The sequence below is a fragment of the Salmo trutta genome, chromosome 2 (assembly GCF_901001165.1).
Source record: "Salmo trutta chromosome 2, fSalTru1.1, whole genome shotgun sequence".
Lineage (NCBI taxonomy): Eukaryota > Metazoa > Chordata > Actinopteri > Salmoniformes > Salmonidae > Salmo > Salmo trutta.
Window position 1 is genome coordinate 19474976 of NC_042958.1, and position 27487 is coordinate 19502462.

The 27487-nt window shown below is 41.9% G+C and overlaps 1 protein-coding gene across 1 annotated transcript in view; it reads right to left on the reverse strand.

Annotated features, from left to right (window-relative positions):
* The window catches only part of dok6 (docking protein 6), a 90779-nt gene that overhangs the window by 6045 nt on the left and 57247 nt on the right, over positions 1 to 27487 (reverse strand). The window contains exons 5-7 of the mRNA XM_029697711.1: positions 24174 to 24363; positions 20846 to 20984; positions 20061 to 20169 (exon numbers count right to left, since the gene is read on the reverse strand). Coding sequence (XP_029553571.1) covers positions 20061 to 20169; positions 20846 to 20984; positions 24174 to 24363 — 438 coding nt within the window. The remainder of the gene's footprint in view (positions 1 to 20060; positions 20170 to 20845; positions 20985 to 24173; positions 24364 to 27487) is intronic.

Here is a 27487-nt window from a genome sequence, read left to right on the forward strand (position 1 = left end):
TCCAACCTATAATTACGATTATAAGCATTGGGAGAAAAACTCAATAGAAAATCTACATACAGAATTCTGCAGAATTGTCCTAAATATCCAAAAGAAAGTACCAAATAATGCATACAGAGTGGAATTCGGAAGATTCCCTTTAATTGTAAATATAAAGATTTTGGCATCATTTGAAATTAAACCCCAAAACATCCTTAGAATTGAAAACACTGGAAACCAAAGAGCTGAACTGTGAAAAGAGTCCCCTTCGTCAACTGTTAAAAACACCAAACAACCCTATTATTCAAACATACAGAGAAATCAATCAAATTGTTAGAGAAATGAAAATCTCCTATTTGACAAATTGGGAAAAGAAAAACACACAATAAACTAAATTGCTACTTGGCCCTCAAAAGAGAATACAAATTGGAAGAATATCTCTACTGTCAGAGATACAAAACAGAGACAGATCCCAACTAAAACAGGCTCAGCGACCACCAATTGGCTATAGAAAAAGGGAATCACAAAAAGACATGGCTACGCAAAGAGGAGCGTCTATGTGGTCACTGCACGACAGGGGAGGTAGAGACAGAGATGCACCTTTTCCTCTACTGTGAGAAATACTCCCAACTCCCAGGTACAACACTACTGCAGTTGTATTGGGTAATCTTCGGTCAAAACATTTAATTATATAAAAATCTAATTATTAAAAAAACAAAAATGAAGAATGTCTAATAAATAAACAACAATGTGTACATGGATGACGGTTCCACTATGTATTATTAGTAAGTTATATACAATGTAAATACTTCAGCAAATTAATGTTCATGGGATGTCCCTCAGACTATGGCAATCATATACAGTTGAAGACAGATGTTTACATACACCTTAGCCAAATGAACTTCCTGACTGATGTCTTGAGATATTGCTTCAATATATCCACATTATATTCCTTCCTCATGATGCCAACTATTTTGTGAAGTGCACCAGTCCCTCCTGCAGCATAGTACCCCCACAACATGATGCTGCCACTCCCGTGCTTCACGGTTGGGATGGTGTTCTTCGGCTTGCAAGCCCTCCCCCTTTTTCCTCCAAACATAACGATGGGGATTATGGCCAAACAGTTCTATTTTTGTTTAATCATACCAGAGGATATCTCTCCAGAAAGTACGATCTTTGTCCCCATGTGCAGTTGCAAACCGTAGTCTGGCTTTTTTATATCCGTTTTGGAGCAGTGGCTTCTTCCTTGCTGAGCGGACATTCAGGTTATGTCGATATAGGACTTGTTTAACTGTGGATATAGATACTTTTGTACCTGTTTCCTCCAGCATCTTCACAAGGTCCTTTGCTGTTGTTCTGGGATTGATTTGCATTTTTTGCACCAAAGTACGTTCATCTCTAGGAGACAGAATGCATCTCCTTCCTGAGCAGTATCACAGCTGCGTGGTCCCATGGTGTTTATACTTGCGTACTTTTGTTTGTACAGATGAACGTGGTACCTTCAGGTGTTTGGAAATTGCTCCCAAGGATGAACCAGACTTGTGGAGGTCTACAATTTTGTTTCTGAGGTTTTGGCTGATTTCTCTGATTTCTGATTACGCTTTTACAGTCTCATCCTGGAATATACAAGGTCTGAGGTCATCTGCCTTTGACCTAAAGAGCAGGAACCCAGACTTCAAAGAAATTGGAAATATCCATCCTACAAGAAACACGGTGTAAAGGAGACTGACTCACTGGTTGCCCTCTAGGCTACAGAGAGGTGGTAGTCCCATCCACCAAACTACTCGTTGTGAAACAGGGAAGAGACTCAGGGGGTGTGCTAATTTGGTATAGAGCAGACCTTACCCACTCTATTAAATTAGTCAAAACAGGAACATTTTACATCTGGCAAGAAATTAATAAGGAAATTATCTCAACAGAGAAAGATGTCCTCAGGTGTGCTATCTATATACCCCCAATAGAATCCCCATACTTTAACGATGACAGCTTCTCCATCTCAGAGGGGGGGGATCAACAATTTCCAGGCCCAGGGACATGTACTAGTCTGTGGCGACCTAAATGCCAGAACTGGACAAGAACCTGACACCCTCAGCACACAGGGGGACAAACACCTACCTGGAGGGGACAGCATTCTCTCCCCCATATGCCCCTCTAGGCACAACTATGACAACATAACCAACAAAAATGAGTCACAACTCCTGCAGCTCTGTCGCACACTGGGTATGTACATAGTCAATGGCAGGCTTCGAGGAGACTCCTATGGCAGGTACACATATAGCTCATCTCTTGGCGGTAGTACTGTAGACTACTTTATCAATGACCTCAACCCAGAGTCTCTCAGTCTACTGACACCCCTATCAGATCGCAGCAAAATCACACTCTACTTGAACAGAGCTTTGCTCAATCACGAGGCATCAAAGCCAAAGGAGCTGAATAATATTAAGAAATGCTATAGATGGAAGGAGAGTAAATCTGGAAATCTACCAAAAAACAATTGGGCAACAACAAATTCAATCCCTTTTTGACAATTTCCTGGACAAAATGTTTCACTGTAATGGTGAAGGTGTAAACCTGGCAGTAGAAAACCTAAACAGTATATTTGACGTCTCAGCTTCCATATCAAATCAAAAAATGTCATACAGAAAACCGAAGATAATGAACAACAATGACAAATGGTTGATGAAGAATGCAAAAACCTAAGAAACAAATTGAGAAACTTGTCCAACCAAAAACAGAGACCCAGAAAACCTGACTCTACACCTTCACTATGGTGAATCACTAAAACAATACAGAAATAAACCACGGAAAAAGAAGGAACAGCATGTCAGAAATCAGCTGAAGAATCCATAGACTAACCACTTCTGGGAAAATTGGAAAACACTAAACAAACAACAACACGAAGAATTATCTATCCAAAATGGAGATGTATGGGTTAACCACTTCTCCAATCTTTGTGGCTCTATAACAAAGAACAAAGAACAAACAGCAAAAACATATACATGATCAAATACAAATCTTAGAATCAACTATTACAGACTACCAGAACCCACTGGATTCTCCAATTACTTTGAATGAACTACAGGACAAAATAAAAACCCTCTAACCCAAAAAGACCTGTGGTGTTGATGGTATCCTCAATGAAATTATAAAATATACAGACAACAAAATCCAATTGGCTATACTAAAACTCTTTAACATCATCCTTAGCTCTGGCATCTTCCCCAATATTTGGAACCAAGGACTGATCACCCCAATCCACAAAAGTCGATACAAATTTGACCCCAATAACTATCGTGGGATATGCGTCAACAGCAACCTTGGGGAAATCCTCTGCATTAACATTAACAGCAGACTCGTACATTTCCTCAGCGAAAACAATGTACTGAGCAAATGTCAAATTGGCTTTTTACCAAATGATCATACGACAGACCACGTATTCACCCTGCACACCCTAATTGACAAACAACAAACCAAAACAAAGGCAAAGTCTTCTCATGCTTTGTTGATTTCAAAAAAGCCTTTGACTCAATTTGGCATGAGGGTCTGCTATACAAATTGATGGAAAGTGGTGTTGGGAGAAAAACATACGACATTATAAAATCCATGTACACAAACAACAAGTGTGCGGTTAAAATAGGCAAACACACACACACACACACATTTCTTCCCACAGGGCCCTGGGGTGAGACAGGGATGCAGCTTAAGCCCCACCCTCTTCAACATATATAACAACGAATTGGCGAGGGCACTAGAACAGTCTGCAGCACCCGGCCTCACCCTACCAGAATCTGAAGTCAAATGTCTACTGTTTGCTGATGATCTGGTGCTTCTGTCACCAACCAAGGAGGGCCTACAGCAGCGCCTAGATCTTCTGCACAGATTCTGCCAGACCTGGGCCCTGACAGTAAATCTCATTAAGACCAAAATAATGGTGTTCCAAAAAAGGTCCAGTTGCCAGGACTACAAATACAAATTCCATCTAGACACCGTTACCCTAGAACACACAAAAAACTATACATACCTTGGCCTAAACACCAGCGCCACAGGTAACTTCCACAAAGCTGTGAAAAATCTGAGAGACAAGGCAAAAAGGGCATTCTATGCCATCAAAAATAACATAAAATTCGAAATACCAATTAGGATCTGGCAAAAAATACTTGAATCAGTTATAGAACCAGGCCCTTTATGGTTTTGAGGTCTGGGGTCCGCTCACCAACCAAGAATTCACAAAATGGGACAAACACCAAATTGAGACTCTGCATGCAGAATTCTGCAAAAATATCCTCAGTGTACAACATAAAACACCAAATATGCATGCAGAACAGAATTAGGCCGATACCCGCTAATTATCAAAATCCAGAAAAGAGACGTTAAATTCTACAACCACCAAAAAGGAAGCGATTCCCAAACCTTCCATAACAAAGCCATCACCTACAGAGAGATGAACCTGGAGAAGAGTCCCCTAAGCAAGCTGGTCCTGGGGCTCTGATCACGAAGACAATCAGACCCCACAGATCCCCAGGACAGCAACACAATTAGACCCAACCAAATCATGATAAAAGATACAAAGATAATTACTTGACACTCTGGAAATAATTAACAAACAAAAAACAGGGCAAACTAGAATGCTATTTGACCCTAAACAGAGAGTACACAGTGGCAGAATACCTGGCCACTGTGACTGACACAAACTTAAGGAAAGCTTTGACTACGTAGACTCAGTGAGCATAGCCTTGTTACATTTTACATTTACATTTAAGTCATTTAGCAGATGCTCTTATCCAGAGCAACTTACAGTAGTGAATGCATACATTTAATTTAATGCATTTTCTTTTTTTTTTTGTACTGGCCCCCCGTGGGAATCGAACCCACAACCCTGGCGTTGCACACACCATGCTGGCGTTGCAAACACCATGCTCTACCAACAGAGCCACAGGGATGGCCTGTTATTGAGAAAGGCCGCCGTAGGCAGACCTAGCTCTAAAGAGAAGACCCACAAAATGAGGTGGAAACTGAGCTGCACTTCCCAACCTCCTGACCATATTAGAGACACATATTTCCCTCCGATTACACAGATCCACAAAGAATTAGAAAAACAAACCCGATTTTGATGAACTCCCATATCAACTGGGTGAAATACCACAGTCTGCCATCACAGCAGCAAGATTTGAGACCTGTTGCCACAAGACAAGGGCAACCAGTGAAGAACAAACACCATTGTAAATACAACCCATATTTATGTTTATTTATTTTCCCTATTGTGCTTTAACCATTTGCTCATCGTTACAACACTGTATATATACATAATATGACATTTGTAACGTCTTTATTCTTTTGGAACTTCTGTAAGTGTAATGTTTACTGTTCATTTTTATTGTTTATTTCACTTTTGTATATTATCTACTTCACTTGCTTTGGCAATGTTAACATGTTTCCCATGCCAATAAAGCCCCTTGAATTGAATTGAATTGAGTGCGAGAGAGAGAGAGCGCTAGAGAGAGTGAGAGAGCGAGAGCACGAGCACACAAGACAGAGACGGAGAAAGTGAGAGCGCACACGTGCGAGAGAGAGTGTGCGCTAGAGAGAGAGAGTGCGAGAGAGCATGAGAAAGAGAAGGCAAGAGAGAGCACGAGAGAGAAAGAGGGCTGGGGGCAAGATTACCAGTGTACTGAATGAGACGTTACAAATGTACAGCACATTCATAAGCTGCAGGTGATCCATTATTTAAGCTGTACCTGTTGCAGTAGAGATAGTAGTATCACCATACTCTCTCTCCTATCATAATCCTATGTCCTTACTGACTTCCTCTCCTCCTTTCAGTAAAATCCACTTTAATCACTCTGAAAGGATCAAATAAGAACACTGCTATTAGAATTGCTAATGCTGCTGCTGCGGATAGGCGGATAACTGTTGAACGGTGCGTTTCAGAGAGGGAGAGAGAATGAGAGTGTTTACGTGAGTGGGGGAGGCAGAGATAAAGGGATAGACAGAGAGAGAGGTAGAGGGAGGCAGGGACACAGACAGAGAGAAGGAGAGAGAGAAATAACTGAACAATTATCTCTAAAACCAGCCATTCTTGTGCATTTCCATTCCAATATCAGTTTGGGGTAATTGATCCGTTTCAGACAGGCGTTGGCGCTTGTATTTTTTATCTTGCCTTTAAAACTTTAAAGTGCACTTATTATTTTGATGCATCATCAATCTCTCAGTGGGAAACAAACAGCACCATTCTCCTCTCTCAAAGGAAAAAAACGGCCTTCTATTAAACATGGAGTGTTTGTAAGGATATAAAAAGCCAGTCATTTTGTCTTATGGTTATTAGTAAGACTTTTACAATCATCTAAGAGTGGAAATATGATTGATATCGTCTTTGACTAAGGGTCTGTTTTTGTCTCTATATATTTACTGATTTAAAGTGTCAAGTACATAAGAGAAACAGAAAGAACAAATGAGTGGGTGGGAAACAAATTCATTTCAATTGAAGATGAAACATTTTGCAATGGTCTGGTGTTGAGATATACATTCTTTGCGTACAATGCCTTCAGAAAGTATTCACAACCCTTGACTTATTACAAATTGTATGTTACAAAGTGGGATTAAAATGTTATGTGACCTTTGCCAGAGATTACAGCTGTGATTTTTATTTTATTTTTTATTTCACCTTTATTTAACCAGGTAGGCCAGTTGAGAACAAGTTCTCATTTACAACAGCAACCTGGCCAAGATAAAGCAAAGCACTGCGACAAAAACAACGACACAGTTACACAAGGGATAAACAAACGTACAGTACAGTCAATAACACAATAGAAAAATCTATATACAGTGTGTCATGACGTTGCCCTCCTTGGGGATAGCAAGTACCATCCCCCTCTCTCTGCACCATCCCCTTCTCTCTCTCACCACCTCTCTGTCTTCCCCCTACCAACAGGCTCTGTTAGGCAGGTCATAAATTCCTAGAGGAGTTCTCTCCTCATGGCCAGAGTATAAGAGAGAGTGAGTTTTCATAGAGAGAACAAAGGAACTTCTTCCACATCACAGAACTTGAGAACTGAACAATATCCATGTTCTGGAGAAGGTATAAACGGTCGGTGAAGTAGCCAGATACAAACGGGTCCGTTTTGTACAATTTGGTGACCTCAGGAAAGACAATACAGCCACATTACCATAACTCTGTTTATACAAGAGTCTCAGTTGTAAGGCTTGCATCTAATTGTTGTATAAAATGAATGAGTAAAAATGAAAATATTTGTGGAATTATGTAATGTGATTTTAACTAAATCATAGGCCCGCCCCATGAGCACAGACATTGATCTGGCGTCATGGGACCGCCCCTTTCTACTGTTACGAATATAACCCCCACCGGGAGGAATTCCCTTCAGACCAGCTTATCTCGATTATCGAGAGGGCTAAGGTTTGAGTAGAGACCATAAACCTGAGTATAAGCTAAGGTTGTAATGGTTGTTGAAACTCTGAGACTATCGATACCGACAGAATAAGAGAAAATCTTTGATACTAATTACCAGTCTGCAGCTAGAAATGAAGTGCCCGTGAACACGAGGACAGACAACCACCGAAACTCGGAACTATCCATTCTAACCTCGGGAGAGAGAGGGTGGACAAACTCTCCAACAGAAACAGACTTTCCAACAGAGATCACGACGACACACTGAGCGTAAATATATATATTGATTGCAATTATTCCCGAATGAGTGAGCGTTCATGTGCAAAGGAGTAGCATTTCAATTGTTATAATTATCAACTGTGTAGTGCCTCTTTTGTCTTTCGCGCCCTTATCAGTCCCTCTGTCTAACAAGCCGCCATGCCGGTTTAGCCCACTAGGGTACATCCCCTATCATTTCTTTGTAACCATATCTACTTTGTTTGTTTGTTTGTGTGTGCATTTCTCTGATTATTTAGTTAGCTAATAAATAAATGATTGAGACAATTGATGTATGGATGACTCATAGTGAAGACTGGGTTCGTGCAGATAACCAACAATTTACGACGTTTGGAATGAGACTAACGTGAGGTAAAGAATAACTCATTAATTAGAAGACTAATTAATCAGATATTAAAATATCTGAAAGTTATATTAGGAAAATTATGACTTTGTAATCTGAATATTTTCCTTGGTGCCCCAACTTCCTAGTTAATTACATTTACCTGATTAGTTAATCACATAATAATAATTACAGAGAATTGATTTGATAAACTAACAGTCTTCACTTTAATGATGCCAAAGACACGACAAGTGTGTGCAAATGTAGTAAGATTAGAGAGGTAAGGCGATAAATAGGCCATAGTGGCGAAATAATTACCATTTAGCAATTAAACACTGGAGTGATAGATGTGCAGAAGATGAATGTGCAAGTTGAGATACTGGGGTGCAAAAGAGAAGAAAAAAAATAACAATATGGGGATGAGGTAGTTGAGTGGGCTATTTACAGATGAGCTGTGTACAGGTGCAATGATCTGTAAGCTGCTCTGGCAGCTGATGCTTAAAGTTAGTGAGGGAGATATAAGACTCCAGCTTCAGTGATTTTTGCAATTCGTTCCAGTCATTGGCAGCAGAGAACTGGAAGGAAAGGTGGCCAAAGGGGGAGTTGGCTTGGGGTAAGTCTTTAAGAGCTTTGCATACCTGGATTGTATAATATTTGTCCATTATTCTTCAAGCTGGTAATTGATTTTATATTTAACTAGGCAAGTTAGTTAAGAACAAATTCTTATTTACAATGACAGACTACACCAGCCAAACTCAGACGACGCTGGGCCAATTGTGCACCACCCTTTGGGACTCCCAATCACAGCTGGTTGTGATAGTCTGGATTCAAACCAGGTTGTCGGTAGTGACACCTCTAGCACTGAGCTGCGGAGTCTAGACTACTGCGCCACTTGGGAGTCCCAAGTGAGCATAGCTAGACAGCCATTTTCAAGTCTTGCCATAGATTTTCAAGGCGATTTAAGTCGAAACGGTAACTAGGCCACTCAGGGAACATTCAATGTTGTCTTGGTAAGCAACTCCAGCGTATATTTGGCCTTGTGTTTTAGGTTATTGTCCTGCTGAAAGGTGTATTTGTCTCCCAGTGTAAGAGGTGCGTGACTGGCTGCAGAGAAGTCAGGCGCAGGAGATCAGAACTGGGTAATAACCGGAGCAGTTTAATATGCAAAACCAACGGCACCCAGAACAAGAAAATATGGGTACAAATAACCCGTCACGAACCAGTCAGAAGTGCACATACACTTTACAACAAACAATTCCACACACAGACATGGGGGGAACAGAGGGTTATATACACGACAAGTAATGAGGGAATGTAAACCAAGTGTGTGGGACCACAAGACAAAACAAATGGAAAATGAAAGGTGGATCGGCGATGGCTAGAAGACCGGTGACGTCAATCGCTGAACGCCGCATGAACAAGGAGAGGAACCGACTTCGGCGGAAGTCGTGACACCCAGTGTGTGTTGAAAAGCAGACTGAACAAGGTTTTTCTATAGGATTTTGCCTGTGCTTATCTCTATTCCTTTATTTTTATTTAAAAAATGACCTAGTCTTTGGCGATGACAAGCATACCCATAACATGATACAGCCACCACCATTTTTGAAAATATGAAGACTGGTACTCAGTGATGTGTTGTGTTGGATTTGCCCCAAACATAGCGCTCTGTTTCAGGACCAAAATTGTATTTGTTTGCCACATTTTTTGCAGTCTTACTTCAGTGCCTTATTGCAAACGCAATGCATGTTTTGAAATATGTGTTATCTGTACAGGCTTCATTCTTTTCACTCTGTCATTTAGGTAAGTATTGTGGAGTAACTACGATGTTGTTGATCCATCCTGTTTTCTCCTATCACAGCCAAACTCTGTAATTGTTTTAAAATCACCATTCGTCTCATGGTGAAACCCCTGAGCAGTTTCCTTCCTCTCCAGCAACTGGGAGGATGTCTGTATCTTTGTAGTGACTGGGTGTATTGATACACCATCCAAAGTGTAATTGATAACTTCACCATGCTCAAAGGGCTATTTAGTGTCTGTTTTTCCCCCACCCATCTAGCTGCCCTTCTTTGCGAGGCATTGGACAATTATTATATTATATTATATCCCCATATATCTTTTGATGTTGTAAATGTATACTACCATTCAAAAGTTTGGACCCACCAACTCGGTCAAGGGTTTTTCTTTATTTTTTACTATTTTCTACATTGTAGAATAATAGTGAAGACATCAACACTGTGAAATAACACATATGGAATAATGTAGTAACTAAAAAAGTGTTACACAAATCAAAATATATATTTGATTTTAGATTCTTCAAATTGCCACCCTTTGCCTTCATGACAGCTTTGCACACTCTTGGTATTCTCTCAACCAGCTTCACTTGGAATGCTTTTCCAACAGTCTTGAAGGAGTTACCACATATGCTGAGCAATTGTTGGTTGCTTTTCCTTCACTCTGCGGTCCAACTCATCCCAAACATCTCCGTTGGGTTGAGGTTGGGTGATTGTGGAGGCCAGGTCATCTGATCCAGCACTCTCCTACTCACTTTCCTTCTTGGTCAAATAGCCCTTACAAAGCCTGGAGGTGTGATGGGTCATTGTCCTGTTGAAAAACAAATTATAGTCCCACTAAGCACAAGCCAGCTGGGATGGCATATCAATGCAGAATGCTGTGGTAGCCATGATGGTTAAGTGTGCCTTGAATTCTAAATTAATGACCAAGTGTCACCAGCAAAGCATCCCCACACCATCACACCTCCTCCTCCATGCTTCACGGTGGGAACTACACATGCGGAGATCATCCGTTCACTACTCTGCATCTCACAAAGACCAAATATCTAAAATTTGGACTCATCAGACCAAAGGACAGATTTCCACCAGTTTAATGTCCATTTCTCGTGTTTCTTGGCAAAAGCAAGTCTCTTCTTATTATTGGAGTCCGTTAGTAGTGGTTTCTTTGCAGCAATTCGACAATGAAGGCCTGATTCACGCAGTCTCCTCTGAACAGTTGATGTTGACATATGTCTGTGACTTGAAGTCTGTGAAGCATTTATTTGGCCTGTAACGTTAATTCTCTGTATCAGAGGTAACTCTGGGTCTTCATTTCCTGTGGCGGTCCTCATGAGAGCCAGTTTCATCATAGCGGTTTTTGCTACTGCACTTGAAGAAACTTTCAAAGTTCTTGAAATTTTCCAGATTGATTGACCTTCATGTCATAAAGTAATCAAAATAAAGTAATGATGGACTGTCATTTCTCTCTTTGCTTATTTGAGCTGTTCTTGCAATAAAATGGACTTGTTCTTTTACCAAATAGGGCTATCTTCCAGGTGACTACCTCATGAAGCTGGTTGAGAGAAGGCCAAGAGTGTGCAAAGCTGTCATCAAGGCAAAGGGTGGCTAATTTGAAGAATCTCTAATCTAAATAATTGTCATGCCCTCATCTGTTTCACCTGGCCTTGTGTTTGTCTCCACCCCCCTCCAGGTGTCGCCCATCTTCCGCGTTATCCCCTGTGTATTTATACGTGTTCTCTGTTTGTCTGTTGCCAGTTCGTCTTGTTTGTCAAGACAACCAGCATTTTTCTCAGCTCCTGCTTTTCCCCATTCTCTCTTTTCTCGCCCTCCTGGTTTTGACCCTTGCCTGTCCGGACTCTGAGCCCGCCTGCCTGACCACTCTGCCTGCTCCTGACCCTGAGCCTGCCTGCCGTCCTGTACCTTTGCCCCATCACTCTGGATTATCGACCCCTGCCTGCCTTGATCTGTCATTTGTCTGCCCCTGTTGCTGTAATAAACATTGTTACTTCAACACAGAAGGCATTTGGGTCTTACCTGAAACGTTATAATAATATATATTTTTAACACTTTTTTGGTTACTACGTGATTCCATATGTGTTATTTTATAATTTTGATGTTTTCACTATTATTCTACAATGTATAAAATAGTCAAAATAAAGCTAAACCCTGGAATGAGTAGGTGTGTCCAAACCTTTGACTGGTACTGTATATATTATTTTAAATATATATTTTTAAAGGGGTATGAATACTTTCTGAAGGGACTGTATGTCACCAACACATAGCATACTGAGGGAAATGTACACTCTTAGAAAAAAGGTTTCCAAAAGGGTTCTTCGGCTGTCCCCATAGGAGAACTCTTTTTTGTTCAATCTAGAACACTTTTGGGTTCCATGTAGTACCCTTAGTGGAAAGGGTTCTACATGGACCTCAAAAGGGTTCTACCTGGAACTAAAAAGGATTCTCAGGGTTATCCTATGGGGACAGGCAAACAACCCATTTAGGTTGTAGATATAACCTTTTCTTTCTAAGAGTGTACTATCTTCAAATGTCAAATGCCAATTCATGTAATGTTCTTCATTTATGTGAATATACAGTATTACTCCTCAACCTGCTGCTTTTGACATGAGTACTTAAAACCGATCTGCCTGTCAAGGTTTATTAAAGGTCCAGTGCATTCAAAAACCAAATTTGCCTGTGTGTTATATGTATTTTCACACCATGAGGTTGGAATAATACTGTGAAAATCTAAAAATGATGACAATTTCATTTCAGTGTAAAAGCTGTTTGAAAAGCCTGCCTGAAATTTCTGCCTGTTTTGGTGGGATGGTAACATCCCGAGGCGGTAACTTACTTAATATACCAATTAGAAAGAGAGTTCCAAACCTCTCTGCCAATAACAGCTAGTTTTCCATTTTACCCTCCCCAATCAAACCCCTCCCAAACGCACTAACAAAATTCTTGCTTGAGAAATTGCTCTTTGCTAAGAAGCTGTTTTTGTTTCTTGTCAACCATTTTAATCAAAAACATTCACAGGAATTTACTATAATATTACCTAGAAATGATTTGATATTGAGATAAAAACGGCTGCATTGGACCTTTAATGCAGTTTCTCTCTGTATCTCACCATTATTGAAATGGTTCAAATAAGTGTATGGTTTATATTCATACAGTTTGCACTGCTAACTTGCCTGTACCCATTTCATTTGCAAGCAAACCAAAACTTTCCTTGAAGTCTAACATTTCAGCCCAAGTCTAATCGAAACAGAAACCTTCGCACACACACAAAATGCAACTCATTTAGTTCTGGTTCTCTGATTAACTGAATGAGAGAGAAAAATAAATAAATAAACATATAGCAAAGCAGCAAAGCTGGATGGGACAAGAACCAGTGTTCCTTCATTATTCCAGAGGACTCATGGGTATTTAAACACAACCCGACCATGACTCAGCCAATTAAGCATGCTGATTGCAGATTCATCACGGCACAGTGACACATAGGGGGCTAATCTAACACTCTCACCTCCACCCACACCTAAATCAGCCCATAGTCAGTATTAATGTAGTCACTGTACTGTTACTATACTGGATTTTTTATCATAAGCTTTATTATAGATTCATCACAGGTACAATGACACACAGGGGCTAGTCTGGTCCACACGTTCTGTCTAGCATCTCTCACCTCCACATACACCCAAATCAGCCCATACTCAGTTAATATACAGTATTCATATAGCAAACATAAAGGTATTATAAGGTTATCATAGGCTTGCTATATTATATGATCTTTACGGGCCCACTGAAACACAGGGGACTAGTCTGGTCCATATACGTCATCTTACGTATCTCACCTCGTTATCGATAATAATGCAGTTATTTTGCTGTTTTATCACATTATTGTAGCATAGATTCATCATTGGCAAAGTGAGACCCAGGAAATCAGGTCAAAATGCTCTAATACTCCACTGATTCATGAATTGCAAAAGGTGTGCGCGTGTTTACGTGCACATGTATTTATGTGTGTGAATATATAGAGATGCATGTGTTCAGTGATCTCATGTGTGTATGGAGTCATCCAGGAGAAGGTTGAGGTCCTATACCTGGGGTGGGAGATGCCCCATATTTCAAGTTTCAACATAGAAAACAGGCTCAAGATGAGAGAGGTGTGTAAGGGGTATTACCTGCAGAGTGAGGATGGCTGCCATCAACCAAAAGAGCCAAGTCTGCCTTTAACAAGTCTTTAACCAGTGTCTCCTCAATTTCCCAGATCTGTTTATCTATTGAACTGTATAGTAACACTACATAGTGACTTGACATGGTTATTACATATGTCTTAGCTACAGATTGTAAACCAGATAATGTGATATAACCAAAGATTTTTTTTATCCATTATTGGGTGCTACAGGTTTGCCTAAACAAAACGATGCCATAGATTTTTCAACTAACCTGGTATCGGTGATACAATCTTCGTCCTCGATTCGGCCAAACATGTACATATCTTCTAAAATGTCCTTGTCCAGTTGCAGGGGGTCATTTGAATTGAGAAAATCCCCCCTTATTAAAACCTCTTACATCTAGACGTTCCGCTAGCACAACACCTGCTCCATTAGCCAATGATGGGCGTGGCACGAATTACAATTTCCTCAAAAATACAAAAACTTCAATTTTTCAAACATATGACTATTTTAAACCATTTTAAAGACAAGACTCTCCTTTATCTAACCACACTGTCCGATTTCAAAAAGGCTTTACAACGAAAGCAAAACATTAGATTATGTCAGCAGAGTACCCAGCCAGAAATAATCAGACACCCCTTTTTCAAGCTAGCATATAATGTCACATAAATCCAAACCACAGCTAAATGCAGCACTAACCTTTGATGATCTTCATCAGATGACACCCCTAGGACATTATGTTATACAATACATGCATGTTTTGTTCAATCAAGTTCATATTTATATCAAAAACCAGCTTTTTACATTAGCATGTGACGTTCAGAACTAGCATACCCCCCGCAAACTTCCGGTGAATTTACTAAATTACTCACAATAAACGTTCACAAAAAACATAACAATTATTTTAAAAATTATAGATACAGAACTCCTCTATGCACTCGCTATGTCCGATTTTAAAATAGCTTTTCGGTGAAAGCACATTTTGCAATATTCTCAGTAGATAGCCCAGCCATCACGGCTAGCTATTTAGACACCCAGCAAGTTTAGCACTCACCAAAGTCAGATTTACTATAAGAAAAATGTTATTACCTTTGCTGTTCTTCGTCAGAATGCACTCCCAGGACTTCTACTTCAATAACAAATGTTGGTTTGGTCCCAAATAATCCATAGTTATATCCAAACAGCGGCGTTTTGTTCATGCGTTCAAGACACTATCCGAATGGTAAAGAAGGGTGACGAGCACGACGCATTTCGTGACAAAAAAATTCTAAATATTCCATTACAGTACTTCGAAGCATGTCAACCGCTGTTTAAACTCAATTTTTAAGCCATTTTTCTCGTAAAAAAGCGATAATATTCCGACCGGGAAATTGTTTTTTAGTACAAAGAGAGAGAAAGTAAGAACATGGGATCCCCTCGTGCACGAGCCTCAGTCTGATGGCCCTCTGATCGACCACCATCCAAACGCGCTAAAGTTTTTCAGCCAGTGGCTGGAATTACATCATTCAGCTTTTTCCCGGGTTCTGAGAGCCTATGGGAGCCGTAGGAAGTGTCACGTTACAACAAAGATCCTACATTTTCTTTAAACAGAGCCAAGAAGCTCAAGGAATGGTCAGAGAGGGTACTTCCTGTTTGGAATCTTCTCAGGTTTTTGCCTGCCATATGAGTTCTGTTATACTCACAGACACCATTCAAACAGTTTTAGAAACTTTAGGGTGTTTTCTATCGAAAGCCAATAATTATATGCATATTCTAGTTTCTGGGCAGGAGTAATAATCAGATTAAATCGGGTACGTTTTTTATCCGGCCGTGAAAATACTGCCCCCTAGCCATAACAGGTTAAAATACATATTTGCTTTGCTTTATGAAGTAATCTAACAAAGTGTATGCCACCATCTTGTCTATTTCTAATCTTCTTTCATTGATTGAGACAGGTGGGTTCACCCCAATGTGCCGCATGTCATGATGACACTCACCTGTCTCGATCAATGAGAGAAGATTTAAATAGACAAGACGGCGGCATACACATTGTTGGATTACTTCATGGAGTAAAAAAGTTATTTAAAAAAAGAGCATTTTCTAAATTCAAACGAACCACTTGCGACTGGACACGGAATTTTAGAAGATATGTGTTTGGCTGAATCGAGAACGAAGATAGTATCACCAATACCAGGTTAGTTGAAAAACCTATGGCAACGTTTTTCATAAGTAAACCTGTAGCCCCCAATAATGGATACCAAAAATCTTTGGTTATATCACATTATCTGGTTTAAGACATAGGGCGTCCTGTTGGCAAGCCAGCTCAATGGGGACCTCACCGCTGAGGAAGGTACGTCTAGTGTGTTGGGGGGGTGCGAAGTCCCCAAAAGAATAGTAAACAAACAGTAATTGGACCAACCGGGGACATTCTGTTGGTCCCCACGAGGTCAAATGCTATTTTTAGGGGGAAAAAGAAGAAAGGGAAGCACTGCTAAGATACACAATAGTAGAAAGAAGGTGCTCTTTGGTAAAAGGGGTAAATTGGTCATCAAAAAGAAAAGAGGACCAAGGCACTCCTCATATAATTCATTAAAATGCCTTTATTTATATTGCATGCTCAATGGAAACAAAGTTTTTAAACTTTGTTTCCATTGAACACGCTATTCCAAATGGGTTTAGGGCTAAGGTTAGAATTAGTGTTAGGGTTAGAATTATGTTAGGAGCTAGGGTTAGTGTTAGGGTTAGAATTACGTTAGGAGCTAACCCCACATGGTTAGCTGTACAAGATGTATGTGTGTGTGTGCGCGCTCCCTGTTCACACAGTCCGTGCTATGAATGTCTAATATATCCCATGTGGCAGACCCTGTAGAACTAGAGGAGATGTCTGAAGACGAACCACTGCAAACACTTGCCCGGGAAGAATTCTGAAACTACGACCATGAATCAACGAGGCCGTATTGACCATAGAAAAAAGTTGCAGTACCTTCATGCAGAAATGTAGTCTTAGGAAAGGAGAAGATGACGTAGAACGCAATAGAAAGCATTGCTGTTGGTGACTTTGCACTGGCTTGAGAACAACATGCAGTCTCATATGAGAATCCTGTTGTGACAAGGGGAGTAGAGCCCTGGGTTGGGAGCATAAGTGCTGCAGCTTTCCAAATGGAGAAGAAAACAGCGGATTAAAATGCTTGGTAAGAGGAAAACAGCGGAGAGAAAATGTGTTTGAAATCAAATCAAATTGTATTTGTCACATGCTTCGTAGACAACAGGTGTCACGGTCGTCGTAATAGATGGACCAAGGCGCAGCGGGTACGTGAACGCTCATTTTTATTTATCCAAAACAAACACGAAAAACAATAAACTGACGACAAAACAGTCTTGTAGGCAACACAGCAATACTTGAAACAATCTCCCACAAACCCCAAAACAAACATACTCCTAATTATAGGACCTTCAATCAGAGGCAATGATAGACAGCTGCCTCCAACTGAAGGCCCAAACACCAATTAGCAAAACATAGAAATACAAACGACTAGACAGAACATAGAAATAAACTAACATAGAACAATAACCAAAAACACCAGAATACATAAATCTAACACCCCTCTACATACACAACCACCCCGAACCATATACAACAAATACCTCCTGTCACGTCCTGACCAAACTCAAATAACAAATAACCCCTTTACTGATCAGGACGTGACAACAGGTGTAGACTAACAGTGAAATGCTTACTTATCGGTACTTTTCCAACAATGCAGGGTTATATATAAGATAAAATATTTAATAAAAAATATTTCAGCTTTTATTTCTTTCATCACATTCCCAGTGGGTCAGAAGTTTACATACACTCAATTAGTATTTGGTAGAATTGCCTTTAAATTGTTTAACTTGGGTCAAACGTTTTAGGTAGCCTTCCACAAGCTTCCCACAATAAGTTGGGTGAATTTTGGCCCATTCCTCCTGACAGAGCTGGTGGAACTGAGTCAGGTTTGTAGGTCTCCTTGCTCACACACGCTTTTTCAGTTTTGCCCACAAATTTTCTATAGGATTGAGGTCAGGGCTTTGTGATGGCCACTCAAAAACCTTGACTTTGTTGTCCTTAAGCCATTTTGCCACAACTTTGGAAGAATGCTTGGGGTCATTGCCCATCTGGAAGACCCATTTGCGACCAAGCTTTAACTTCCTGACTGATGTCTTGAGATGTTGCTTCAATATATCCACATAATTTTCTTCCTCATGATGCCATCTATTTTGTGAAGTGCACCAGTCCCTCCTGCAGCAAAGCAACCCCCGTGTTTCACGGTTGGGATGGTGTTCTTCGGCTTGCAAGCCTCCCCCTTTTTCCTCCAAACATAACAATGGTCATTATGGCCAAGCAGTTCTATTTTTGTTTCATCAGACCAGAGGCCAAAAAGTACAATCTTTGTCCCCATGTGCAGTTGCAAACCGTAGTCTGGCTTTTTTATGGCAGTTTTGGAGCAGTGGCTTCTTCCTTTCTGAGCGGCCTTTCAGGTTATGTCGGTATAGGACTCGTTTTACTGAGGATATAGATACTTTTGTACCTGTTTCCTCCAGAATCTTCACAAGGTCCTTCGCTGTTGTTCTGGGATTGATTTGCACTTTTCTCACCAAAGTATGTTCCTCTCTAGGAGACAGAACGCGTTGTGAGTGAGTGGTATGACAACTGCGTGGTCCTATGGTGTTTATACTTGCGTACTATTGTTTGTACAGATGAACGTGGAACCTTCAGGCATTTGGAAATTGCTCCCAAGGATGAACCAGACTTGTGGAGGTCTACAATGTTTTTTCTGAGGTCTTGGCTGATTTCTTTAGATTTTCCCATGATGTCAAGCAAAGAGGCACTGAGTTTGAATGTAGGCCTTGAAATACATCCATGGGTACACCTCCAATTCACTCAAATTATGTCAATTCGCCTAACAGAAGCTTCTAAAGCCATGACATCATTTTCTGGAATTTTCCAAGCTGTTTAAAGGCACAGTCAACTTAGTGTATGTAAACGTCTGACCCACTGGAATTGTGATACAGTGAATTATAAGTGAAATAATCTCTGTAAACAATTGTTTAAAGACACATTACTTGTGTCATGCACAAAGTAGATGTCCTAGCCGGCATGCCAAAACGATAGTTTGTTCACAAGAAATTTGTGGAGTGGTTGAAAAACAAGTTTTAATGACTCCAACCTAAGTGTATGTAAACTTACGACTTCAACTGTAGATAGGGGTAAAGTGACTAGGCAACAGGATATATAATAGACAGTAGCAGCAGTGTATGTGGTGAGTGTGAAAGTGTGTGTGTGACTGTGTGTGTGGCGTCAGTATGCATGTCTGTGCATGTTATGTGTGTGTGGGCGTATGTAGTGTGTGTGTGTTGGGGTGTCAGTGTAAGTATGTGTGAGTGTGTGGGTAGAGTCCGGTGTGTGTACATAGAATCAGTGCAAGAGAGTTAGTGCAAAAAAGGGTCAATGCAGGTAGTTTGGGTAGTAGCGATTTGATTAGCTATTTAGTCGTTTTGTTAAGAAGTCTTATGGCTTGGGTTTAGAAGCTGTTCAGGGACCTATTAGGGCCATTGGTAACGCTTGCCGTGCGGTCCATTGGTAACGCTTGCTGTGCGGTACCAGAGAGAACAGTCTGTGGCTTGGGTGGCAATTATTTTGACAATTATTTTGGCCTTCCTCTGACACCGCCTGGTTTAGAGCTCCTGGATGGCAGGGAGCTCAGCCCCGGTGATGTACTGGGCCATACCCACTACCTTCTATAGGGCCTAGCGGTCGGATGCCAAGCAGTTGCCATACCCAGCGGTGATACAGCCATTCAAGAAGCTCTCGATGGTGCAGATGAGCATGTTGTATGTCTGACATGTCATATTATAATCCTACATTATTAGCTGTGTTTTAAAGATTTGCCATTGTGGGAAGACATACAACCATTCATTTGTTTGCTGGTTGTCATAAAATCACTGATTGACTTAAGAGTTGCAGATTTTGATACTGTTACACTGTCCTGTTGAACTACAGGGGTATTGAATATTACTAGCAATATTACCAGCAGGTAGCATTACTGGTAATGTGTGCCTGCGTGCGTGTGCGTGTTCTAGCTGAGCTCTGCTGTGCGTACCTTGGTAGCTGTAGATGTCTCCCACGCTGTTCTGACGCATTATGTGATGCCAGTAGGCACTGCGAGGCAGAGAAATGGACTTGGTTAACGTTGTCTGGTTGGAGTGGGTCTGAAACAGAGACAACAACAACATCATCTTCAGTGTGTGGGATGCATCCCAAATGGCAGCTGATTCTCTATATAGTGCACTACTTTAGACCACTGCTTTTGATAGGGATTAGGGTGCAATTTGGGATGCAATTGTTATCTCTGGGTATAGTCACCTCTAGGGAATGCAAAGTAGGAAAAACAGCCACAGGCATTACAGGTAGCTACTGCATATTGTGGACAAATGACATGCAGTACAAATTCACAACATTTGATCAATACCATGATATGAAATAAAGCACAAAACCAAAGCTAAACGTGTGTTTTTTACTACAGTCACTGCACGTTTCTCTTTCAATTATATCAAGTACATCTCTTTAGAACCTAAAAGTCCTATTTGTGGTATGATGACCCATAACCAAAGTGTCCACTGTGTTCCACAACCTCTTTATGTATTTCAGTACACTCTGCAGTATTCCCATATGGAGGGAGTCCAGGAACAAGGCCATATGGCCAGGGCTCATCAAGCCTTAGAAAACCATACGTAAATACAGCATACTGACCATAGAGAGAGGAAAGAAACATAGGCCATATCCACAGGGAATGTGTGTGTACGTGTGTGCATGTGTGTGTGTGTGTGTCTACTATATGTGTCTGTGTGTGCGTGTGTGTGTACTATGTGTGTCTGTGTGTGTTACCTGTGAGCTCTTCTTCATCTCTACCATCATCCTCTCATGTTGCTGTGCGATGGACAGGGTGGCTGAGTGGACTCTCTGGTAGATTATCTCTCCCTCCCGCGTCTGGAACGTAAACAGACCCTCCCCCGTGTCACACATCCTAGAGACAGACAGAGTGGGGAGGGGAGAGAGAGAGAGGGAAGAGAGGGGGAGATAGAGTTTTATTACAGATACATACACAGGTTAGAACACACAGAGAAAACATGAGGTACAGATATGCCTACAGAAAGCAGATACACCCTGTCATCTCATAGCCTGGAGGGGTGGAACATGTGGATATGCTGACATGTTTAGAGTTCAAACTTCCTTTGAAAAAGTTTTGACTATTCCCAAAGTAACTCTCTCTCTGTGTGTGTGTGTGTGTGTGTGTGTGTGTGTGTGTGTGTTGTGTGTTGTTTATCAGGACCCATGTGACCAGTTTTCCTCTCCTGCTGATAAACCGGTCCCAGATCTATGAGAGATGTGAATGGGTTAGGGGGCGATCCAGGAGAGATGTGAATGGGTTAGGGGGCAATCCAGGAGAGATGTGAATGGGTTAGGGTCAGATCCAGGAGAGATGTGAATGGGTTAGGGTCAGATCCAGGAGAGATGTGAATGGGTTAGGGCTAGGGTCAGATCCAGGAGAGATGTGAATGGGTTAGGGTCAGATCCAGGAGAGATGTGAATGGGTTAGGGGGCGATCCAGGAGAGATGTGAATGGGTTAGGGTTAGGGTCAGATCCAGGAGAGATGTGAATGGGTTAGGGTCAGATCCAGGAGAGATGTGAAGGGGGTTAGGGTTAAGGTCAGATCCAGGAGAGATGTGAATGGGTTAGGGTTAGGGTCAGATCCAGGAGAGATGTGAATGGGTTAGGGTCCAATCCAGGAGAGATGTGAATGGGTTAGGGTCAGATCCAGAAGAGATGTGAATGGGTTAGGGTTATGGGGTGATCCAGGAGAGATGTGAATGGGTTAGTGTTAGGGTCTGATCCAGGAGAGATGTGAATGGGTTAGGGGGCGATCCAGGAGAGATGTAAATGGGTTAGGGTTAGGGTCCGATCCAGGAAAGATGTGAATGGGTTAGGGTCAGATCCAGGAGAGATGTGAAGGGGGTTAGGGTTAGGGTCAGATCTAGGAGAGATGTGAATGGGTTAGGGTCAGATCCAGGAGAGATGTGAATGGGTTAGTGTCAGATCCAGGAGAGATGTGAATGGGTTAGGGTTAGGGGGTGATCCAGGAGAGATGTGAATGCGTTAGGGTTAGGGTCTGATCCAGGAGAGATGTGAATGGGTTAGGGTTAGGTTTCGATCCAGGAGAGATGTGAATGGGTTAGGGTTAGGGTCTGATCCAGGAGAGATGTGAATGGGTTAGGGTCAGATCCAGGAGAGATGTGAATGGGTTAGGTCAGATCCAGGAGAGATGTAAATGGGTTAGGGTCCGATCCAGGAGAGATGTGAATGGGTTAGGGTCAGATCCAGGAGAGATGTGAATGGGTTAGGTTCCCATCCAGGAGAGATGTGAATGGGTTAGGGTACGATCCAGGAGAGATGTGAATGGGTTAGGGTCAGATCCAGGAGAGATGTGAACGGGTTAGGTCAGATCCAGGAGAGATGTAAATGAGTTAGGGTACGATCCAGGAGAGATGTGAATGGGTTAGGGTCAGATCCAGGAGAGATGTGAATGGGTTAGGGTTAGGGTCCGATCCAGGAGAGATTTGAATGGGTTAGGGTCAGATCCAGGAGAGATGTGAATGGGTTAGTGTCAGATCCAGGAGAGATGTGAATGGGTTAGGGTTAGGGGGTGATCCAGGAAAGATGTGAATGGGTTAGGGTTAGGGTCTGATCCAGGAGAGATGTGAATGGGTTAGGGTCAGATCCAGGAGAGATGTGAATGGGTTAGGTTCCGATCCAGGAGAGATGTGAATGGGTTAGGGTTAGGGTCAGATCCAGGAGAGATGTGAATGGGTTAGGGTTAGGGTCCAGGAGAGATGTGAATGGGTTAGGGTCAGATCCAGAAGAGATGTGAATGGGTTAGGGTTAGGGTCAGATCCAGGAGAGATGTGAATGGGTTAGGGTTAGGGTCCGATCCAGGAGAGATGTGAATGGGTTAGGGTCAGATCCAGGAGAGATGTGAATGGGTTAGGGTTAGGGGGTGATCCAGGAGAGATGTGAATGGGTTAGGGTCAGATCTAGGAGAGATGTGAATGGGTTAGGGTTAGGGGGTGATCCAGGAGAGATGTGAATGGGTTAGGGTTAGGGTCTGATCCAGGAGAGATGTGAATGGGTTAGGGTCAGATCCAGGAGAGATGTGAATGGGTTAGGTTCCGATCCAGGAGAGATGTGAATGGGTTAGGGTCAGATCCAGGAGAGATGTGAATGGGTTAGGGTCCAGGAGAGATGTGAATGGGTTAGGGTCAGATCCAGAAGAGATGTGAATGGGTTAGGGTTAGGGTCAGATCCAGGAGAGATGTGAATGGGTTAGGGTTAGGGTCCGATCCAGGAGAGATGTGAATGGGTTAGGGTCAGATCCAGGAGAGATGTGAATGGGTTAGGGTTAGGGGGTGATCCAGGAGAGATGTGAATGGGTTAGGGTCAGATCTAGGAGAGATGTGATTGGATTAGGGTCATATCCAGGAGAGATGTGAATGGGTTATGGTCAGATCCAGGAGAGATGTGAATGGGTTAGGTTCCGATCCAGGAGAGATGTGAATGGGTTAGGGTTAGGGTCAGATCCAGGAGAGATGTTAATGGGTTAGGGTCAGATCCAGGAGAGATGTGAATGGGTTAGGGTCAGATCCAGGAGAGATGTGAATGGGTTAGGGTTAGGGGGTGATCCAGGAGAGATGTGAATGGGTTAGGGTTAGGGTCCGATCCAGGAGAGATGTGAATGGGTTAGGGTTAGATCCAGGAGAGATGTGAATGGGTTAGGGTCAGATCCAGGAGAGATGTGAATGGGTTAGGGTTAGGGTCAGATCCAGGAGAGATGTGAATGGGTTAGGGTCAGATCCAGGAGAGATGTGAATGGGTTAGGGTTAGGGTCAGATCCAGGAGAGATGTGAATGGGTTAGGGTCAGATCCAGGAGAGATGTGAATGGGTTAGGGTTAGGGGGTGATCCAGGAGAGATGTGAATGGGTTATGGTCAGATCCAGGAAAGATGTGAATGGGTTAGGGTTCAATCCAGGACCGATGTGAATGGGACTCCTATGAAGCATACAAGGAGGTGTGTCACTGTGAGCATACCTTTCTGTCTCATTGGTGAACTTGATGGATTCTCTCACACACACACGTACACACACACGAAAAAAACATACCTTCCTGACTCGAAAGTGAACCAAGTGGAGTCTCGTCCGTATCTCCTCAGTGAGTTGAGGGGCCACATAACCAGTTTGACGCGGGCGTTGTGGATGTCCCACAGGTAGATGTTCTCATGGGTGATCTGCATGGTACACTCCCCATAGATGTCCAGGTTGGGGGTGGGCATCAGGTACACATTGAACCGCTCTGGAACAAAACCAACACAGCAATTTTTTACAAATACTTACTTTGAAAAAATAGAGAATATTTTTTGAAAGGACAGAATAACAAGGTAGATGTTCTCATGGGTGATCATGCTCAAAGATGAGCATTGGACTTTTGGACAGAATCTATTGCAGTCCTTTCATTTTGACTGTTTTAAACCCGTTTTCAAGCTTCCATTCAGCTTGTAGCGAAGGCTACGAATCAATGTTCTCGAAGGACACATAAAAACATGGTCCTGCAGTAGTCATCAGAGAGTTATATCAGGTGGGTTTGGGGAGTATGGGCCAACAGAATAACAGACAGACAGTATCAGTGTTCTCATCTGTTTGCCAGAAACCATTACTGTATCTGACAGAGCCCATACAGTAGGCTACACTCCATCCTAATTCATAAAAACGTCAAAAACTGACTACATCTAAAAACATCCCAGTATCAGCAGTTTTGGGACTTTGACTTCTGTACACTTCTGGCTGTATGAGTCACTAAAATAACTTTCTCCACTTGATCATCGAAAAGGCATTTGAGTCCATGCTGTTGTAGACGCCTACTTAAAATCTAGAATTATCATTCAAACCAGCTTGCATAAGCATGAAATCCATGCATTGAATGGACAAAAAAGACAGCTCCTTACAAAATCTTAACTTCATTCAAATTATGAAAAATGGATGAGGCAGACAGAAAAAGTTATAAGAAAGTAATATGAACATAAAAATTGAATAGTTCTTAGAGGCCATTCTCTGCTCAGCGCAAATTGACTTTACATAACAGACTGATAAAGACTAAAGAAATAAAGACGTGCTCCTAGAAATATGACATCATACTCATTAAGGACTATTATTTTCCTATTTCCTTGAGAGAGAGAGAGAGAGAGAGACAGAGAGAGAGTCAGAGAGAGAGAGAGAGAGTCAGAGAGAGAGTCAGAGAGAGAGCCAGAGAGAGAGAGTCAGAGAGAGAGTTAGAGAGAGAGTCAGAGAGAGAGAGAGTCAGAGAGAGAGTTAGAGAGAGAGTCAGAGAGAAAGAGAGTCAGAGAGAGAGTCAGAGAGAGAGAGAGTCAGAGAGAGAGTTAGAGAGAGAGTCAGAGAGAGAGAGAGAGTCAGAGAGAGAGTCAGAGAGAGAGAGAGAGAGTCAGAGAGAGAGTCAGAGAGAGAGTCAGAGAGAGAGTTAGAGAGAGAGTCAGAGAGAGAGTTAGAGAGAGAGTCAGAGAGAGAGTCAGAGAGAGAGAGAGCCAGAGAGAGAGAGTCAGAGAGAGAGAGAGAGAGTCAGAGAGAGAGAGTCAGAGAGAGAGAGAGAGTCAGAGAGAGAGTTAGAGAGAGAGTCAGAGAGAGAGTCAGAGAGAGAGCCAGAGAGAAAGAGTCAGAGAGAGAGTTAGAGAGAGAGTCAGACAGAGAGAGAGAGAGTCAGAGAGAGAGTCAGAGAGAGAGTCAGAGAGAGAGTCAGAGAGAGAGCCAGAGAGAGAGCCAGAGAGAGAGAGTCAGAGAGAGAGTTAGAGAGAGAGTCAGAGAGAGAGTCAGAGAGAGAGTTAGAGAGAGAGTCAGAGAGAGAGAGAGAGAGTCAGAGAGAGAGTCAGAGAGAGAGAGAGTCAGAGAGAGAGTCAGAGAGAGTCAGAGAGAGAGTCAGAGAGAGAGTCAGAGAGAGAGTCAGAGAGAGAGTCAGCGTCCAGTTGATAAGGAGTAGCGGTAAAAGTCTCAATAGTATTTAAATGTTTTCTCACTTTGTCTCCTTTGCTTCAACTAAACTGACTCCAGCTGGTACTGTAGCTTCATCTAAACTGACTCCAACTGGACAGGTAGTACTGTAACAAATCTAAACTGACTACAACTGGACAGGTCGTACAGTAACAAATCTAAACTGACTCCAACTAGACAGGTGGTAGAGTAACAAATCTAAACTGACTCCAACTAGACAGGTGGTACAGTAACAAATCAAAACTGACTCCAACTAGACAGGTGGTACTGTAACAAATCTAAACTGACTACAACTGGACAGGTAGTAGAGTAACAAATCTAAACTGACTCCAAATAGACAGGTGGTAGAGTAACAAATCTAAACTGACTACAACTGGACAGGTAGAAGAGTAACAAATCTAAACTGACTCCAACTGGACAGGTTGTACAGTAACAAATCTAAACTGACTCCAACTGGACAGGTGTTAGAGTAACACATCAAAACAGACTCCAACTAGACAGGTGGTGGAGTAACAAATCTAAACTGACTACAACTGGACAGGTGGTAGAGTAACAAATCTAAACTGACTACAACTGGACAGGTGGTAGAGTAACAAATCTAAACTGACTCCAACTGGACAGGTGGTAGAGTAACACATCTAAACTGACTCCAACTAGACAGGTGGTAGAGTAACAAATCTAAACTGACTACAACTAGACAGGTGGTACAGTAACAAATCTAAACTGACTACAACTAGACAGGTGGTAGAGTAACAAATCTAAACTGACTACAACTGGACAGGTAGTAGAGTAACAAATCTAAACTGACTCCAACTAGACAGGTGGTAGAGTAACAAATCTAAACTGACTACAACTGGACAGGTAGAAGAGTAACAAATCTAAACTGACTCCAACTGGACAGGTTGTACAGTAACAAATCTAAACTGACTACAACTGGACAGGTGGTAGAGTTACAAATCTAAACTGACTCCAACTAGACAGGTGGTACGGTAACAAATCTAAACTGACTACAACTAGACAGGTGGTAGAGTAACAAATCTAAACTGACTCCAACGAGACAGGTGGTAGAGTAACAAATCTAAACTGACTCCAACGAGACAGGTGGTAGAGTAACAAATCTAAACTGACTCCAACTAGACAGGTGGTAGAGTAACAAATCTAAACTGACTACAACTGGACAGGTGGTAGAGTAACAAATCTAAACTGACTACAACTGGACAGGTGGTAGAGTAACAAATCTAAACTGACTACAACTGGACAGGTGTTAGAGTAACAAATCTAAACTGACTACAACTGGACAGGTAATAGAGTAACAAATCTAAACTGACTACAACTGGACAGGTGAGAGAGTAACAAATCTAAACTGACTCCAACTGGACAGGTGGTAAAGTAACAAATCTAAACTGACTACAACTGGACAG